The 21,128-nt window shown below is 32.3% G+C and overlaps 3 protein-coding genes across 3 annotated transcripts in view; all 3 read right to left on the bottom strand.

Moving 5' to 3' along the window:
* Positions 1–21,128, bottom strand: part of LOC123549210 (guanylate-binding protein 1-like) — a 96,111-nt gene that overhangs the window by 14,697 nt on the left and 60,286 nt on the right. The window lies entirely within an intron of this gene.
* Positions 795–6,063, bottom strand: LOC123549211 (guanylate-binding protein 5-like). The gene is made up of 5 exons (XM_053545617.1): positions 5,351–6,063; positions 4,416–4,693; positions 3,587–3,799; positions 2,091–2,187; positions 795–1,399 (listed from the first exon to the last, which is right to left on the bottom strand). Exons 1-5 carry the CDS (start codon positions 5,655–5,657, stop codon positions 1,203–1,205), a joined length of 1,092 nt encoding a protein of 363 aa, XP_053401592.1. The 5' UTR covers positions 5,658–6,063; the 3' UTR covers positions 795–1,202.
* The window catches only part of LOC128557681 (guanylate-binding protein 1-like), a 1,688-nt gene continuing 1,585 nt past the window's right edge, over positions 21,026–21,128 (bottom strand). Inside the window, exon 2 of the mRNA XM_053545618.1 lies at positions 21,026–21,128. This exon is cut by the window's right edge and continues 172 nt beyond it. The gene's annotated coding sequence lies outside the window, so the exon portion shown is untranslated.

Genomic DNA, 21,128 nt, shown 5'->3' on the forward strand with positions numbered 1-21,128 from the left:
TTTCAAGAATAATAACTTTACATTCGAGTTATATTGAGTACGGACACGCATTTGGAGTACGGATGAGTACGAACGTAGTGTCAAGTTTCCAAGCTGTTTATACAAATTCTTCAAGAAATTAGATAAAAACATACTGACTGATACTTACCAAAATCATAAATATAATACCTAAAAACGAACAATAGCACAAATTACACGCGATACTTATTTATTCACAGTTATTTACAATAACTGAACAGACGCTTTTTAAAGGCAGAAACATGACGCAGATGCCAAATATCAGTGTGCGCAAAAATACACATATATATCCCTGGCAAAGCATTTCAAAAATAAAAATCATGTATTAACAGCACGTGAATTGCCTTGTTTGCACACGATTTTTCTCCCGTATATACATGGGCGGATCCAGTGAAAAAAAGTAGTTTTTATGCAAGAATGCATGTAAAACATCTTAGACATGTTGATTCTTTGAACGCGGTATCCTTTGATGAAAAACCGAGGCTATTTAAACAGTAGGGTTGATAGACATTCAAATGGTGAGGAGTTTTTTTACATTCTTTGTATCATACAAATTAAGAAATAGCTTATCCTTACCCTTATCTTGCTAAATTTCTATAATGAACAAGGCAACTTTCAATGTGGTCAGTACCATCAACTGTTAAAAGGGGTGCTTGCCAAAAAGATACGGCGAACAGTGCAGATCTTGATCAGACTACCGCATGGCCTACTTATTAAACATTTGGATCTTGCTCACGTTTTGAGTAGGATATAAAAATATGTTATTCATCAAACGTAAAATCAAAAGTATATTTCCATTTAAATTTAATGAATGCATGAAAATAATTCACAACAATTTGAACTCGATACTCAGAAATGATGACAGTTTTTACCAGTCTACAACAGAAACTATTTACAAAATAATACTTTTAGATCAGGGAATTTAAATTGGAACAAAATGCTGTTTGCAAGCATACGACAATCGCAGTTTTTTTTAAATACTATACAACTAAAAATTTGAACATGTCACTGAGCATGTCACAGTAATTACCATAGAGCAATACTAAAATCAGGGATTATTTCAGTCCAGAAAACGTTGATGAGTAAGTATTGTTTAATACTTTATTATCTTAACAATTATATCCACTGATCAAAACGGTAGGCCTACTACTGTTTACATTTCGACCATCAGTCTATGGAAAATACTAGTAACCAGGAGGTAGCCTGTTTCTTGTTTCCGTTGCATAAGCATCAAGTGCTTTGTCTCTTTGATTAAATTCTTGTCTTTGAGCTTCTTTATCACGTTCCCTGTTAACTTCTTCTTGTTGCTGGAATGTTTCAACCTTTCTTCTCGCTTCAAGTCTTTGATTTTCCTGTTCTCTTCGCAGTTGGTCTATGTTATCTGAAGAAAATTTATTTAAAAAATTGAGTTTTAATAGTCGTTATATCATATCTGTTTTTTCAAGCTAATCGATGAGAACAGTCGTTTCGAAAACTTATTAACGTGCTGTAATTTTACTTGATTAGTTTCTACGTCATGTATATATTACGAATATGTGAATTACTATTATTTGTGAATTTATGCATTCGCTTGTGTGATGATTCGCTCGGCTCTGAAGTATCAGATTAGGAGACGTTTCTCGTGTTTTATTGCCTGCTTACTTTTTTCCTTGCAAAACAACAAATCTTTCTAAGAAAGTCATATAAACGGTAAAAAAAAATACAGCACGAATGATTTAATAGAATATCATGGAAATCAAATAGTTAAATGTTGTAACATTAAACTGAAAATAAAACCGGTTAATGCATGTTAAAGGTTGCAGATTTTAAAATCTTTTGTTTCTTTCCACTGGAGATTCTAGCAGCTGTTTAGGGATCGCAGTCTTTCATCTTCTGTAGTCAGCTGATTTGTTTTACTTACTAAATGTAAAACCTTTTTCTAAAGAGTAATTACCCGCTTGTTTCTAAAAAGAAACAGAAGTGGTATCCTAAGGTTTTCTTAACAGTTGAAAACACGAGAGGTCGGGCAGACTGATGATATAACTATTTAAAGACAAAACCAAAAATACAAAAATATAAATAAAATATATTACGATAATCTTTTTCCTTCCTCAGTTTACAGTCCTCCATGACAATATTTCTTTCCGTTGTTGACCTTTCATTTATTAAAGCCATGAATGCCCAATCAGCCTGAAAGTATCAATTAAAAAAGAATTTTCGACAATTCAGCTCGTATTGAATCATAAGCTATGCAATTTAAAATGTATATCTGTTGATTATTAAAGTTTGTATTAAATACCTAAAACGCAACAAAAGAAAGAACAGAACAAAACTTAACAGCTTTTCTAAAGATGTTCCTTCATTACGTTTTGACTTATATGAACAAACATGTACAATCTGTGATAAAGCGGAAAGCAAAACGCAGAGGTCACGTGTTCAAACTCCACTTTGGTCATGACGATTCCTTAGCTCAGTCCTTGTTTTCCGCAACAGTTCGATCATAGGAAGCAGCGAGTGTGATTGACTGCCAATGTTTCTTTCCGTAATAAATCGCGTGTAAACCTTAAAGTAGAAGACCTGTAAATGACAGCCGACAGTTTCCGTTAGATTTCGTATTCTCGTCTGTTATATCGGAATTATCGGCCGTAAATGAAGCTCACACGAGCAATGGTTTCCATAACAACCGGAGAATGTCGACTCACATACGGAGGAAACGTTATCGTACGGAAAATACCGACTGTCATTACAGGTCTACAACCTTAATTTAAAACACACTACCAAAGCACATTTTTTTTTGTATTTAGTTAATATATCACGGATTTATTTTGTGTTACTTGACAAATGAAGTTGTCAGCAGAGAAATGTTATAATGTCCGTCAACGTAGTTGACCTCAAATTATAGTATTACTGCAACCGCAAATACTGATATAAAGAGGTCAGAAAACACTGTTACTGTCACAAATAGCCTAATTGTTAATTAAAATTTACCCGTATGTATTTTTATAGGGAAAACAGCTCGTTTACATGAAAATATAAAACGTAAATAGCCGATTATTACAATTATTCATTCAAAATATATGTTAATATCATCATTATCTCACACTTCGATTTGCAATCTACCTTGAATGCAGAATGAGAGTTAATAGCATTGCTAAGAGTTTGGTGTGTATACACTTAACAGTGGTGCAAAGTCAAAAAATCTTAAAGGACGTGTAAAAATTAAACATACTCTTTATCATCTAAAAGTATATTTAAATTACATAAGAGAGATTGTAATGTCCGATTATAATACATGTTGTACTCATGCGTACGGTAGCACAGCAGGGACATGGGTGATATATTATCTTTTTCAAGTGCACGAGCTAGCTTTTGAGTATTGACACGGTACCCTTTAAGGAAATATATCTTCTATGTATCGTTTGTCTCACCGTTCCTAGATCTACATGTTTTAAAGTTTAGATTCACAGTTTGAGGCTATACGCTTTTAGACATAAAGCATAAAATTCTACACGCACGTGTGCCCACACAACACCTCTTTATTTTCATTTTTACTCAAATATCTATGAAAAATCCTTTAAGAAGTGTATACCTGTTTGTAGTCTAAATGTCTGCATTCCTGGTCATATTGCTCTTTTAATTGTTCTATTTCTTCTCTATAGTCCTGATGACCTCCTATTGTGAAGAACTGACTTCCATCTCTGATACGCTCGTCATATAACTTTTTCACAACCGAATAGCAATGCTTGAAAATCTTTTTTGAATTCTTGTGTCTTGATGATTCTTTTATCATTTCTAAACTGTTCTGACAACAAAATAAAACAGTTTTTATGTAAATGTTTACCTCGCTTAAAACAAAAGATAGAAAATACAAGTCTATCAGCGGAATCTGGAGTTTGTCACTCACAGAATGCATGTTTCTGACTTTGGTATACTTCTGGGGAAAGGAAGTTCTATTGTGACTGTCCTAATAATTCAGTCATCATAGCTACGAAAGACCGCATGCGTACGATAATACCACCAACAGTCACCAATGGTAAGTGGACGTGATTACTGGGTGGCCAAAAAGTAAATTTTGTTTTTATATACACCTTTGCTTTGTTGCTCTTCTGTTATACCTGAGACACTTCTTGTTCATCATATTTTCTTAAAGTTACTAACAATAACTAGAGCTATTACGCTAGCACATGTGACAGATTCATTCACCAGAATTGCTTATATTAAACGGACGGACTTACTGCGTAAAAGTAAAGAAAGGTTATGAGAAAATGAAAACAATTGTCAACTTACATTTCAGTTTTTGCAATTTCACTCATACACCGAATATACTAAATACGACGCATGATTAAACGCGTTTGAATGGTAGGATATTTATTGTATTTTTATGAAACAATCCCAAATAAAGATGTATTACAACCTACCTTTGCCAGATTTTCAAATTTGTGATAGCTGTCAAACCTTACTTTTTCCCTAAACTCATCCATCAGACTTTGAATAATTTGGTCAGATTTCTCATTAAAGCTTGCAGAACTCATTGGTTTAGATCTCAAAACATACATCTCTTGACTGTAAGCTGCCTTTGTAATTCTTACAAGTTCTTTATTTTCTTTCTCAACTACCCTGGTCAAAGCATCCTGTATATCCGGAATAGCTCCTGCCGTAAGCGAATCAACATGCTGCACCAACATACACGAGAAAACTGTGAAGCAGAATATCAAAATAGTATGTTATCCTGCGAGAACAAAAACATCAGAGATGTAAAAGGGGAGTTTACAACTTTGGCTTTCATGTAAACAGAAATATGTCTATAACGCAAATTGACGTACATGTACAAATTTGGTAAATAGATTCTTTGTTGTATATTGCCTGGGTGAACGTACATTCGGAGTTTTACAAAGTGTTCCTGTAAGAAAGAAAAAAATACCAATCACACAGGTAAGAGAATTTATGGAGGAGCTGTGTACAGTTAATGCCAACAAAGCTCTAAATGGCAAAACCGACTTATGCATAAATAGACAGTGTAGTGGAAAGATATAACAGATGAAGTGTTTCAAGTAAACAACCGTTCCAAAGGAGCTTAACATTTAGGACGCTTCTGAATCTATCTCAGTTTAAGATTTATTCGTTTACAGCCAGATTCTTAAATACACCATAAACATTTTTTTCATTAAAAAATATCCATACCTTACTCGGAGAAATTTCTAAAAATACAAAAACCGACAATAGATAATCATGGAGACCTGTTTATAATTCTTGTTTAGTTGTCATTTGTACACTATAACCAAATATGACTGATTGTATTCCGGAGTCTTCATTAAATCTATCCGTGTTTCAGTAACGTATCAATTACACTTACTCTTGCCATCAACAGCGACCCTCTCCGGCAGCAGTTTTGGCTTTCTTCCATAAATATATCTCACAAACTTGTCTGCATCTTCTATAAATGCTTCACTTAAATCTTTATCCCTAAGTGATTCAAGTTCCCGCAGTTTTTTTCTCCCAGCAGGCCTGTCAAAAGTAAAACACTTTCTGACCGGAAACTTTCGCTTTAAGAACGTTCTTGTTTTGTTGGTTTGTTCTGTAACCTCACGATCTCCGGCGATACTCTCAAGACAATGTTCTAAATATTCATCATCTGTGATCTCTTCTCCGCCTTTCATCATTTCAAGAGAAAAGTCCCTAACACAAAGAACAAATTCAGTAGTGCAGGAACCAAAGCGTTGCTGAATAAGCCCGGAAATTAATCTTTAAAATGTTAAGGGAACATGACACTAAAACAATTTTACATTTTTCGAACGTATTAAGATACCTCTCCAAATTCAGATTCACACCTTTAAGGGATGTCTCTGGAAACAAATAACGCATCCATAATAAAATTATAACACACTCTGTTCGATATAGATAGTGAAATATGTAGCAACCAAATAACAGACCCTGTTTGTTTGTGTCTGGTATCTAGATGTATTCGAGTGTGTAGAAACCAAGTAACAGACGACAAGTTCGATTTAATCTGATCTCAAGACGGAACGAAATGTGTAGAAACCAAATTACAGACCCTATTTTATTGAGTCTGATCTCATAAGGTGATGAACTCTGTAGAAACCAAAATAACAGATCAGGCTTGATTAAGTCTGATCTGGAGAGGTGATGAAAAGTGTAGAAACCAAATAACAGACCTGGCTTGATTAAAACTGATCTGGAGAGGTGATGAAATGTGTAGAAACCGAATAACAGACTAGATTCGATCGAATCTGATCTCGAATGTAAAAACCAAATTACAGACTAGGTTTGATTAAGTCTGATCGGGAAAGTTATTGAATTGTGTAGAAACCAAATTACAGACTAGGTTCGATTAGGCCTGGTCTCCAAACTTAACGAAATGCATAGAAACCAAATAACAAATTTTGTTCGATTGAGTCTGATCTCGAGAGGTATTGAAATGTGTAGAAACCAAACTTGAATACAGGCTAGATTCGATTTAGTCAAATCTCGAGAGGTATTGATACATGTAGACACCAAATAACAGATTAGGTTCGATTGAATATTATCTCATTGAATCTGTTCTGAGAGGTAATGAAATTAATATGTAGCAACCAAATAACAGTATTGAGTCTGATCTCGAGAGGTACTGAAATGTGCAGAAACCAAATAACAGACTAAGTTCGATTGAATATTATCCGTCAAAAGTTAAAAACGAAATATGTAGAAACCAAATAATCATTTATACCGAGTGACCCTTTTCTAACTTCCTCATTATTTTTACCTTACCCAACCTACAGATGACATCACAAACTAACCCCACAAAACCAAGTAACTATAAAATGCGGATTATAATGATAAATATTATGATTTATCTGACACTTCATATCGATAAATCGGGTCTACCAGTTGAAAACCTCTAAAAATACAGAAAAGTATAACAGGTCACATGGAGATAAGTGACCGATGACAGTATCAAATTTTGATATTGCTTTAAAAATAAAATTGGACCATTGTCAAAATTTTTTGGGTAAATTAAGGAAAATTTCTATACCCAAAAATATCGACTTTTGGCTTGATTACAACCATTTTGGAATTTTATGAAAAATTTCATTTTTGTGAATGAAATCCCCTATTAAAATGATTTGCTCTCCTTTGAAGTAATATCTTGAAAAAAAAAAATGCCAATTTGTCCGAAAACCCGGCAGAAAAGAAAAAAATTTTTTTAGGGGGCTATTTTTTCAAAATGAAAGCTGCACTTTTAAGCATTATTCTGCCTAAAATTGAAACCAAAACGTCCCTGGATAATATATCTCCCCCCGCAGCAATCAATTTTTTTAAAAAAAAATTTGTTTGAAAGTGCCTTTTAGCGATAATTTAAAAAAAATTTTTATTTTCTCTTTTTTTCAGCAGACCATCATTTCACAATAATTTGAGATAAAATGGGATCATGACAAAACCAAATATCAACAAGGGCAATACACATAAAAGTCAGATGTTAAATTTTATTTTTGAAAAAGGGTTTTTGCGTCACAAAGTAATTGACAGAATAAATGAAAAATTTCAGCATATTTTTTAAAACACAAAAATGTTAGGCGAGAAAGTGATCAAGTGGCACATGGCCTCTTGGATTTCAGATTTTCGGCGTAATGTAAAAAAAATTTAAAAAGCACGGGTTCACAAAAATTTAAATTTTATGCTTAAACTAATGCGAACATTATCCCTAAAATTTAAAATTTTCACGATAAATCGCATAGGAAATAACGGAATAAATTTGGATTTTTTCCTTGGGAAAAGTTTAATGACTGTCTTGTAAAAAGGCCTCCCCGTGTTTACAAATTTTGACGGCCCATTTGTTCTGGGATAGGAACATGGTAATGCAAGTTATATTTTTTTAAAAAAAATTAATTTTTTTTTGAAAACGATTCAAAAAATTTTTGATATCAGTCGACTCTTTTTAAGTCTGAAAATGATTTGCCATTTGGGGCGGAGAAATAGCAAAGCATGCTTGTATCACTGCCGCCATAGATTCATTGCCCACTGGTAGATCTCAACAAATCATTCTCAGACTTGAAATAGATCTGAAAAGAAAACCCCCTTGTTTTAATGGGGGAAAATGGGTGAATGTGAATGCCGAAAAGATCATGTCAAAAAAAAAAACTTTGATGTATTTTGATTTTGAATTGACATAATTTAAACATAGACCTGCATTTTGCCAAAAATGTTGACGGAGGGGCAAATCACCGAAAAAAAAACCAAAAATTTTTTTAAAAGAAAAAAATTTAGAATAAAGGGTCACGGCATTAAATCCGTCTGTTGTTTTTCGATAAATGAATACCGCCCCCATGGAAAAAAAAGTCTTTCAAATTTTTTAACCTGGGGGCGTTCCCAGACTTTCTTGTTAAAGCAGGGAATAATGATGTCGCCAAAAGTACAGCTAGGTAAAGTCAAGTTTATAGTGTTCATTTCAAAATAATTTGAAAAAAAAGAACAATGTATAAGAAAAGCCAAAAAAGGACCCCCTCGCATAGCGAAAAGGGGTCAAGGGTCTAAAAAAAAAACATGCATGCCCCAAAAAATCAAAAATTTTTTAACAATGGAAGAAAAAAATACAATAGGCCTAATACAGCAAGATGTGTTAAAAAATATATAATTATTTTTTTACATGGCATGCATGAATTGTTAAACTTCAAAAAATAAACTGGCGTAGCCCACAGAATCAGCAAAAAGAAATAAAAGCAAATGATATTTTAAGATAATTAACCACATTTGTCAAATTCCAATTAATTGATTCCCTTTTAAAGGGTGGTTTTAAAAATAAAAAGCTTTTTCTTTTTTTTCACCATTTTTAATTCTTTCATTTTTGAATGTGTTTTTGGGGCAAATATACCCAAATAAATGTAAAAGAAATGGGGGGCAAATTTTTTCGATGAAGGGGGCTCTAAAGTTTTTAAAGTTATTTTAAATTTATTAGCAATTTTTGTCCCCTTTTTGCACCAAAGTGTGACTTTTTGCAGAAGGATAGTTTTCAACTGTTTTTTAAAATTTTTTAAAACCCAAACTTAATTTGTTCGTTTTGGTTTTCTTATGAAATCAAAACCCACTTTAAAAAAAATATTCTTTTCATTACTACATTTTATTTTACCAATAGTTCATTCTTTGTGATGGAAGCCCTTCAAAAAAAAATTGTGAAAATTTTAAAATTTGAACACAACAATTTTCATAACCCCTTTATTTTCTTAGTCATAATGTTTTACAAAGTCTTACCCTTTACAGCTCTGAAGACCCCTTATGTTTTTATTGTTTTATAAAAAAATTTCCAGAATTTCTAAGTTATACCCCCAAAAATTCCCTTGTAAGATTCTTTAACAAAAAGGTTTTTTCATTTAAGGGAAAAAAAGTAAAAACCCAGGTTTACCTGTTTTTTTAGTATGTGCCCCTGTGATCTCTTAAAAACACCAGAAATTTTTAAAAATTTGGAATTGGTTATAAACCGCAAAATGTGGGGGGAAAAAAAAGTTTTATAAAATATTTTAAATTTATTTTTTTTTCAGCAACAACTTTTTAGGAAAAATTTTTTTTTTAAGTAATTTGTGCAGAAAGGGTTTTTTAAAAACCAAAGTCACAAACATTTAAAAATTTTTTAAGTTTAAAAACTAACACAACACCATTCATATATGTTAAAAACATTTCTGTTTAAAATTTTCCCTTGTCTAAAACACTCAAATTTATCCCCCACTTACGGAAATTTCTCTAAAAATTATGAATGAAGGTGTTCAAAATATTATCGATGGTATTTCAAACATTTTCCCCAAATTTGTTTTCCCCCAAATTTGAATTATTGCAATAAAAAAAGGGACCACCAAAAAAAAATTATTTAATTTCCAACCCCAGCACACTTTTGCTTCATTTTTTTTGAAAACCACCAATATTTTTCCATATTTTTTTTTTTTATGCTAAATACTTTTTTCATTAAAGATATAAATTTTAAAAGAAATAATGGGAAATGAATGCAAAAAATTGCCAAAAAGCAAAAGACCCCAATTTTAAAACACACCATTTTAACGGTAGGTTTTTTAAAAGTGTTTTGAAAATGATATGGCTTTCAGCCTTATTTTTACAAACAAAAAAACTGTTTTTAAAATTATGTAATTTACTTTTAAATTTTTTTTTTAATTAAGTTGCAATGGAAATTTATGGAAAAACACTGTTAATTGGAAAAAAAGTTTGTATAAAAAAAGTACATTTTGGGTTTTTTTTTATTTACAGTTGATATGGTGAACAAAATGCCTCTATGCACCATTTTAAAGAGTTTTGGCTAGACTATGACGTAGCATAAAAAGGAAGGAAAGCAGGCTGCAATTAATTTTTTTAGAATTTACATTATCATTAAAAAAAGAAAATTGGTTTAAATCAGCATAAAAGGAAGGCACATATGTCAACTATCAAATTGATATTTGTTTCTTCAGTATTGCATTTTCTTTTAAAAATTGTCTATCAAGCTTCCTTCATACTTTTTGCATAAAAACCCTTTTCTGCAGATCCATCATTTTCAAAGGGACAGGGGAAACTTAGGGCCAACAGAGAATATACACAACATATGGTTTTTTACATCTGATGACAGTTTTCTAAAGTTTGGCCCTTTAAACTTAAATTAAAGAAAGAGTACGTTTTTTTCTTTTGTTTCTTTGTGACTCACCCTCCCCCACTTTCTTCTAATGCCCTTTGAAATTTAATAACTTTGTATTTAAAATGTAAAATTAAGGCCTTTACTATTTTACCCAAAAATCTAAATTTGGAGTTTTTGCCCTTTTTATTTTATAAAAATTTAAAATTTTCATCCCCTCCTACAGTTTTCATACGTGTCACAGTGCAAAAGTAAGTTGATAGAAATTATCAACATGAAGTGGCATGCACATATTCAAGATTCATTTAGGTTACTTTTTTGAGTGATGCCTTTAAAAATCACAAATACCTTTACTTTGTGATCCTCGACAGTTTCAAACAATTTATAAGAAATTTGTAACTTTGGACATTGAAGTGATCAGTCCATTTTAGGTTGTTGAAAAGGAAATGCATGAAGCATACAAAAATAATCATCTGTTTGAATTCAAAGCTGATTTTTTTGTCTTTATTGTGTAAGGTAGGTTTTTCCACTTTTTAATGACATTTTGTTGATAAGCTGTCAGACTGAAAAATTTTTAAATTGTAAGTTTTTACTTTCTTTAATTTTGGTTTTATGAACATATAAAACAGTAAGTTTAACTAGTGTGAAAATCAAAAATTTTTCCCATTAGATGATCATCTAAAGGGGCCCAAAATTGTTTAAACACTGGTAACAAAAACTGAACTATTTGGAATCAAACATCTGCAAATGTACCCCATATTTCCGAATCAGAGAAATAAAATATCAAGTATTAGAGAAAAAAGAAAATGATAGTTAAAGAACCCCTAAGATAATTTGCAAAAAAACATTAAATGTAACAATTGCAATTGAAAAGGAATTTTAAGGAAGGGTACTGTTCGGGGAAAATGGGGTCCAGTGCAAAATTTCTTTTCCCAAATTTTGTGAGCAAAATTTCTGAAAAAAAATTTTAACAGGGGAAAAGGGAAATACAAAGGTTTAATCTTTTTTCCCAAAACGATTGGGGGAATCAAGAAGAAATATCAAAATAGGGGGAAAAAAATAATTGCAGAATGAGAACTATTTTTTATTAATTTACAAAAATTTTATCCCACAACTTTTAATAATTATGAATATGGAAGTTAAAAGTGTGGACTTGTTTAATCTTCAACTTCTCTGGATGTTTTACATAAAAATTGTAAATTTTATAAAATATCTTGTAGAAAAAGTGAAGGGATTTCATACTTTTTTTTATAAAAAATGTTTCGGGATGTTTCAATGAAAATTTTTGCTAGCCCCAACCACTAGCCCTAAGTAGCAAGGTTCCCCACTTAGATGTAAAGGTTTAAAAGGGCCTTTTCGTCTGGTCAAAAACCCAAAAACATAAGGGATTTTGGAATTCTGGGCAAAATGTCCCATAAGAGACAACGTGTTATGCCAAGACCCAAACCCTTGCCCAAGGTAAAGGCACACTTAGAGGTAAAAGGTTTAAAGGTCTTTTTGGTTCTGGCAATAACTCTGCGACCCATGAAGGGACTTTAGTAATTTGGATAAAGTTCACCATAATAAACCCAGGTGTCATGCCCAAGACCAAGACCCCTAGTAAAGGTCACACTGGAAAAGGTAATACAAAAAGACTTTTCCGTGGGCATTCTTGTCATATTGGGGGATTTTGTGTACAATGGCAAAAATAAAAAAATTTATGAGAGGGTGTGCAGAGAAGAACCCCCCAACCTTTTGCGTCTATTAATCTTTACGAAAAGTTCTATTTATTACTATTACCCCTAGGAGAAAATTGGGGAACTTTTTCTGTAGTCAACACGCATTTTACATCCAATTTTTGATGTATTTGACGTAAGGTAAATGATAAGTACTTTTGTGTGGATTAGGGGTTTTTTTTAGTTAAAATTCTCTTTGTTTTTCCTATAAACAAATATAACAAAATTTTTTAATGCCGAGGGAAAAAATCAAGACCATTTTTAGCGCCACTATTTGGGAAAATAGGGGGGGTAAACTACTCGCCCCCCGGCGTCGGGGGTCGGGGCGTTACCCCTTTTTGGTTAAAGTTTTTCGGAACTTTGTTTTTTTTGTCTATCTTTGTTTTCTATTGTTGTTCTTACTGTAACTTCACAAAAATTGTCCAGTTACAAACAATATATGTGTAGGGGTGAGCCCCTTATACCCCAAGGGGCAAGGTCACCAAGGTGTTTTACTTAGGTTATTTTTAAGGTATAAGTTTTTTTGGACCTTTTTTTCGTCTATCTTTGTTAATATTGTTAATCTACTGTAACTTTCCCTAAACAGTCCGTATACAGTCAAAGTTTGTATAGGGGTGACCCCATTAACCCAAGGGCAAGGGGACCAAAGGGTTTTTACTTCGGTTTTTTTTTTAAAGGTTTTTTTAAAATTTTTCGGCAACCTTTTTTTTCTGTAAACTTTTTACTATGTTATTTACTGTAAAATTTAATAAACATTTTCCAGTATAAAAAAAAGAAAAGTGTGGGGGCGAGACCCTTATACTTAAGGTCAAGACACCAAGGTGTTTATTGGGTTATTTTTAAGGTTAAAATTTTTTGGAACCTTTTTTTTTGTATATCTTTTTTACATTGCTTAATGTACTGTACCTTTACATAAACATTTTCCCCGTATACAAACAAAATAGTGTAGGGGGTGGGCCCATTTACCCAAAGGGCAAGGTCACCAAATTTTTATATTTTGGGTTTTTTTTAAAGGGTTAAAATTTTTCGGAACCTTTGTTTTCTGCAATCTTTTTTAATATTGCTTAATTTACTGTAACTTCAAAAAATTGTCCGTATAAATCAAAGTTTTTATAGGGGTGGCCTAATTTTTACCCAAGGTCAAAAGGGCACCCAAAGGGTTAAATGGTTATTTTTAAGGTTTTTTAAAATTTTTCGGCAAAAACCCTTTTTTTTTCTGCATATCTTTTTTCTATTGCTTATATCTTACGTATCTTCCAAAAACATCTCCAGTTAAAAACAATTGTATAGGGGGAGCCTATTTTACCCCCAAAGGGAAAGGGCACCAAGGTGTTATACTTCGGTTTTTTTAAGGTTAAAATTTTCCGGGAACCTTTTTTTCTGTCTTCTTTGTAATATTTTTTTCTTCTGTAACTTTTACATAAACATTGTCCAGATACAAACAAATTTTGTGGGGGTGAGCCCATTTAAAATTTTGGGCAAGGTCCCAGGTTTATATTGGGGTTATTTTTAAGGTTAAAATTTTTCGGGAAAACCCTTTTTTTTTCTGTATTTTTTTTTCTTTGTTTTTCTACGAAATTCACATAACATTTTCCCGTTAAAACAAAATTTGTGTGGGGTGAGCCCCAAAAAAAAGGCAAAGGGCACCAAGGTGTTATCTTCGGTTTTTTTTAAGGTTAAAGTTTTCGGCAACCTTTTTTTCGTATTCTTGTTAAAATTCTTTTATCTTACGTAACTTCCCCAAAACTTTTTCCAATACAAAAAAGTTTGTATAGGGGGCTGGCCCATTAACCCAAGGTCAAGGCACCAAGGGGTTAAATTTTTGGTTTTTTTTAAGGTTTAAAATTTTTTTGGCCCTTGGGTTTTTTAGTCATACTTTGTTTTTTTTTTATATCTTTCGTAACTTTACATAAACATGGTCCAGATACAAAAAAAGTTGGCGGGTGGGCCCCTATACCAGGTCAAGGTCAACAAGGCTTACACTTGGTTATTTTTAAGGGTTTAAAATTTTTCGGCAACCTTTTTTTTTCGTAATCTTTTGTTTTCTTTTGCTTTTAAAAAACTGCAAGTTCAACTTTTCCAATAAACAAAATAGTGTAAGGGGTGAGCCCAATACCCAAGGTCAAGGTCCCGAAGAGTTTAATTAAATTATTTTCATGTTTTTTTCCGAAAGTTGTTTTATAAATATCTTTTTTATTTTAAAAGATAATGATTGAAATTAAAAGTATTTGTTTTGATACCGCAGTTTTGGCACAACCCCCTAACCTTTAAATTTTGGTTTTTTTAAGAATTATGCTCTTTGTGCTTTAAACTTTTTTTCAATCTTCGCCTTGAATATACTTTTTGCAATTTGAAAAGACTTTAACTTTAAATGTATCTTATCACATATCTGATGTGTGGGGAACAATTCCCAAAAAATTTGTATTTTGACCAATTATCCCCCCTTTTAAAATTTAAAAATTTTTAAAACTTTGTTTTTGGCAAAATTTGGTTCCTATAAATAATGACTTTAAAACCCAAAAAATCTTTATCTCACATCGCAGTCTGTTCAATCCAATAACTCAGATTGTGTATTTTTGGAATTATGCCCCTTTGGTGTACTTTCTTTTTAAAATAGAGGTCTCTTTTTTCAAATTATTCTTTTCGTCAAACCCCCAATGTGGAGCGCGCGTTTACGGAAGCTTGTTCTGTGTTTCTTTCAAAATTTTTAGGGGTATTTTAAGGTACCCCTCAGGAAAAGGGGTTTTTTGGGATTAAAAATCAAAAACTTACTTCCCTTGTTTTATAATAAAACGATTATTTTTGAAATTTTTACGCTGGTTGTTTGAATGGAATTATTGTTTTGGCTTTCGTTACCAAACTTTAGTTTTGTACAGAAAAGTTTTATATCATCTTCGAGAGATATATTAACATCCCGGACTCTTATTTTTTTTTTTTATGAAAATGCTGTATTGGGTACAGTATTTTATGAAAATGTCCCCAGGGAGGGGACGTTGCTAACTCTGTTTCAAATTTGTTGTTGTTTTTTTGGAGTTTTGCCCCATTTGATCTTTAACTAATCATCACATCGTGAAAAATGTGAATTTAAAATCACAAATCCCTCCAACTGAATGAAAATAGGCCCGACTTTTATGATCGATTTTTTTGGGGAGTTGTGGCCCTTCTTTTAAAGACGGATGACAATCTTGAGTTTCCCTTTTCTATTCAAAAAAACTTTTTAAACATATAAAAAATTTTGGAGACATGCGCAAAGTTTTGTTCATTTTTTTTAAATTTTTAAATTTTCCTTAAAACATTAACCCCTCGTTATTTTTAAGTTATGAATGAGACTTTTTGTCGCTCATTTAGTTCCTTGCAACCTCCGGAAGGGAAAATTTTTTAAACTAACCGAAAAGGGGGGAAAAGTTTTTTCCCTTTTTGCAAACGTCGCCTTTTTGTCCCTTTTCCCTTACATAACACTTTTATTTGTGTGAACGCAAGCTTGTTAACGCAAAATAAAAAGTCACATTGATTACTTAATTTTCTCACTTTCTCCTTTTTTTCGTAAATAGCACAGTATACACAGAAGATGCGTTACAACATATTTTTCAAAAATTTGCCAAAAATTCATCGATGCCCCATTACATAACTATATTTTAAAAATTTTTGGGGGAGAACACCCGACTCCTACTCACGCTGGGAGCTAAGGTCCAGGGGGACCATTCTTTTAAACTGTTTCCTGCCTCAAATAAAACATTTTGGACCGGGCAGCCTGGGAAGCCCTTGACAAATATTGTCAGAAAAAAACTTCCTACATTAAAGACCAAATTAAATTTTGCTATTATGTTTTGGCATTCTCCGAGTTTTGATATTTTCAGGTTGCAGGTAGAAAATGGTTAGAAATTGTCAGACTGGATTCCCAGGCTAGACCGGACCTGCCCCCCTTTTTGTAAAGGCCTTTTTAAGGGGCGATGCGGAAAGGGATTAGCAAAGTTTTTCAAAATTTTAAACTTTCAACGACTTTGGGGAGAGCTTAAAGTTTTTTGTTGAGGTTAAGATGCAGGCATACTTAAACCCAAAAAAGAAACCGTTTTTTACAATAAAACACATCAATTTTGAATAAAAAGTTCAAAAGGTTTGAATGTTGTACATAATCATTTTGCGTCGCAAAATTTACCATTAGTGGGTTCATAGCGGGGGGCGTGGGTTGTGTGTGTGGGGGGGTCACGGGTCGCTCCGCCCCCAAAATCGCCGGAGATAGGTAATTTTCTTTGTTTTGTGTAAATAATTGCAAAAAATTTCATTTTTTTCTCGCCCCTTTCGCTTTTGGGTAAAAAATTTGTTTTTTTTGACTGAAGAAAAAAAAATTCATTTTTTTTCATCGCTACGCCGCACAATGATTTATTTTTTTTCGGCTGAAAATATGCATATTTTTTCCGTTGCTACGCTCGAAAATTTAATTTTTCTTCGTTTTGGGTTTTTTAAAAAAAAAAAAATGCATTTTTTTTTCCTATCTTAGGTATTTTTTCTTACTTTTTTTTTTAGTTTTTTTTTTTTTTTTGAGGAAAAAAAGCATTTTTTTCCGCTCGCTTGCGGCAATTTAAAACGGGACAGTTTTCTGAGACAAAAATATTTAGTCCAGGAAACCCTTTCCAAAGAAAAATCCTCAAAAAAAGACGGCTAAGAATTTCCCAGATACTCGGAAGAAAAAGTTGACAATTTTAAGACGGACTTTAAATTTGGTGTTTTTTGTGTTTTTTTTGTCACAAAAAACCTGTCCTTTTTCAAAAAAATAAATACCCCCGAATGCACCAAATGGTCCATTATTTTTAGTTTTTTCCGGGGAATAACCCCCCCCCTATTTTCTTAGTCTTAAAAATTTTACGCCCCCCCCTTTCACCAAATCTTAAAACCCCCCTGAGGTATCAAATTTTTTAAAAAAAAAGTTTTGGGTGTAAGAATTTTTTTACAAAGTTTGGGAAAGATAACGCTTTTTAAAATTAAGTAGACGTTTGAAAAAATGTTGGTAGTTCAACTCATATTCTAGATTTTTATTTCAGGTTTAGATTTTTTTGAAGAAAGAAAAAAGGATTTTTCTTTGAATACTTTTTTAAATGTACTATTAGAAAGTTTTTACTATAAAATTTCCCGGAATGATAATGGGAAAAAAGAAATCTCCCCACAGGTAAAGGCGTGAAGAACTATCCTTTTTTATATTTCGGGGAATGGGCCGTTTTTCACCGTGAATTTGTATTTTTGTAACAAAAAAGTAGTCCGTCACGTCAAAAAACACGAGAAAACAAACGCTGGGTTTTTTAAAAAATTTTTTTTTTCAATGTAAAATTGCAGCCTTTGAAAAAGTTTGGGTAATTTAAAGGGTGCAGGGGAAAAAGTACTGTTTTGTCTGTCTATTAAGCATTTTAAAAGGCCCCAGTATTTTGAAGAAAAAATTGTTTTTAAAAAAAAAGCCAATTTTGTTATCAAAATTCGTGTCGCACGGGTTTTGAAAGATCGTGTCGAAATTTGATTTCTAGTGTATACTTTGTTCCCGACGAATTTTTGGTGTATATTTTTTGACTTTTTTCCCCAAAAAAACCCGCCAATCTTTTTTATTGACCCCACTATTTTTTCCAATTTGATGAACCTTTAAAAACGACAAAGTGTAACACATATAATTAAATGTGGCATGAAAAAAAAGAACAATATTATGTAGAAAAAAAAGGATACGCATTTTCTATGGGGAACTTGATCAAAAAACGTTCATAATATTTTTACACAGCAACACACAGCAGCAGGAGAGTGTATATATATATTGTAAATCGCCCCACCCTTTTAAACAATTAGAAAAAAAATTATTCAACGTTTAATTAAATATTTTTAATATTTATTCTTTTCAATTAGGAATTGGCTCGAATTATTAAAACAAAGCCAATAACTTTTCAAAAAAAGAAAGGTTAGAAAATGCTGACTGTTATACACAGTGCACCTCATTTTGTTGCCAATGCAAGACTTCCATTTTATAAACCTTTTATTCTTTATTATTATTTACTGTCTTATCTTTATCAGTATTTTTTTTATATAAAAGCTGTCAATGTGTTGCCAGTTTATCGGTTATGTGCGGCAGCGGATGTACTTGTAAATGGTTTGTCATCATAGTCTTCGTAAACAATTTTCAGTTTACAGTAAAATCATTATTATTTGCGGGGGATTTATTTTCATGGATTTCGTGTTAGCGTCACTCCACGACAAAATCTTATCCCATCGAACAAATAAAATCCCATTTTATAATATCTTTAACATTAAAGATTCTTGAATGCATGTCCTCAAGAAATAACCGATGTTCGCCGAAACAACGATTTTTTTTTCTGTCCACGAAATTAAATAGTTTCACAGTAATATGTGTCATGTGCGCATTCATTGTTTTATTTTTTCTGTATATAATGCTCTCTTGGGACAGTACCTATTGCCTTGGTAGACAGTATTTTCCTCTTGTTGACAACATGTAATGTCCAAATATTTATATACTGAAATTAATACATGTACATAATCTTAACGATATTTGCCTTTTGGCTAGACTAAGCCACTAGAATAATAACAAAGATTTTGTCATTTCAGATTTTTTGTGATTTCCGTGATTTTGTCTTTTATTTTATAATAACAGTGACAAATGCCAGTCTATCTTACAGATTCTCTCAGGGATCGGACCTAGGATATAGACAGGCTATATTCGCAACCTTACAAATAAAAAAGATATATATCAAAGTCTAGGGGCTAGCTAAGACTACATTTTGGCTTGCTTAAAACCAATTGTTACGTAAGTATGTAAGTCATCCTTCCTAGAAAATAATATACCATACTTCTTCCATTATAACTGATAGTGTACCACATATGACAAATATTTAACAAGTCTACAGGATTAAAGAATTTATCATTAAAGGTACTTGCCAATATATTTCTCTCCATAATCTGATGCACATTTAGCTTAGGGGCACTTTAAGCAGTAGCAGGGTGACTTACTTTAACATGATTTGTCTCCATATTTTATTAAGGATAACTATACTACGTTGCATACCATAGTGGAAAAAAGACAAATTAAATTTTAATATGGTGCCGTAAAATGTTGAATCGAGTTTCTTTTCAGGTAACAAAACAAATAAATCTCTACTATTGTCTTGAAATTGATCAGGCTACTGCAAATGAGCCAAACGTTGGGAGTATCTTAAACTATCATAAAGTAATATAGTTTTTCCCCGAAATTATCAGAAGAAAGGGAACAGGCACATCAACCGTGTTCGACCCTCTTTCATGGTCATTTCCCACTGAATCAAAAGAAGAGGTATATTCATTACAAAACTGTGAACCTTTTATAGACCATCCTTCAAGGACAAAGAATGCCAGTCCTAGTGCCATTTCTTTTATAAATCAAGGAATCTATTCACTTTAAATGTTTACAAACTTGCAAATATTTACAAGAAGAAAAATATATTATAGAAACTATGACTTTGATTTCCACATCACCAGCGACAGGACTACCCTATCTTGTCTAACGACAAAACAGAAATTTCATTTGAAAATCTAAGTATTTATTGGTTGAGACTTGATCCTTTGCCCAGACTTACAAATTGATACTTTAAAACCCGCCAAATCCTTATTACTGTTACTAGTATTACCTTTATAGACTATCCACGCAATTAGGATATAAAGATTCCATATATGAACTTTTAAATGAATTTTTTGAATCCGATATAGAAAGGAACGATGGACTTTGTGGAAAATAAAAAATGAAAGAAAGAATAACAAACAAAAAAACACCAAAAACAACAATTTACTGCTTAGAGTCACTGGCACCAGATCAGAAAGAAAATGCCTCCGTACGTGTTATACCCTACCCCTAGGTATTCTATAAGAACCATGGTCGTGAACGGGAAAATATACTAACCCATTTCAATCGGGTATTTCATACCGAAAACACGCAGTTCAGTAAATGTGTACTATTAATATTAAACAAGCAGTAAGTTATCTTCCGTTGTGTACCGGTCACAATTCTTCAATACTTCTTATCTTAGAAAAACAACGTGTAGTTTACAATTTTTTCAAAGGTACACAAAAAACTTGCTTGAACTTCCCTGGTGAAGTTCCGTTCTAGATTACAGACACACTCTGATTGGCTGATGTGAAAATGTATGTCAGTCGTCATTTTACTACACGTGTATGCTAAAATGTTTATATGCAGCATAAATGTGCAAAATGAATTAAATAAACAGAATAGATGTATACCAATGTATGATTTCAAATTCAAAATCATATACAAGATGAATTTCATTCATCATTTCGAGTCTTATCGTAAAACTGTGAATATATTGCATTCTGTTTTTGTTTGTTTACATTTCGTTTAACATGTGCACACTGTCGTGACCTCTAGACCGGATGTTCATTAGGGGAGTTCACGCAAGTTTTTTCTGTAACGTTGACTAAAGCATTAAATATATGGAGCATCTCTGCAATACGGAATATTGAGACAATGTGACTGGTGCACGATGGAAGATAAATTATCTCTTGTTTAATATCAATAGTACACATTTACTGAACTGCGTATTTTAGGTATGAAATACGCGATTGAAATGGGTTAGTATATTTTCCCGTTCACGACCATGGTTCTTATAGAATACCTAGGGGTAGGGTATAACACGTACAGAGGCATTTTCTTTCTGATCTGGTGCCAGTGCTTAGAGTGTCCTTTATACAGAATGTCGCAGGAACATGGCTAATATAACGTTAATTGATCGACTGTCAACATATGATTAAAAAGGTTTGAATTAATAATAAAACAAATG

The sequence above is a fragment of the Mercenaria mercenaria genome, chromosome 6, assembly GCF_021730395.1.
Source record: "Mercenaria mercenaria strain notata chromosome 6, MADL_Memer_1, whole genome shotgun sequence".
Taxonomy (NCBI): domain Eukaryota; kingdom Metazoa; phylum Mollusca; class Bivalvia; order Venerida; family Veneridae; genus Mercenaria; species Mercenaria mercenaria.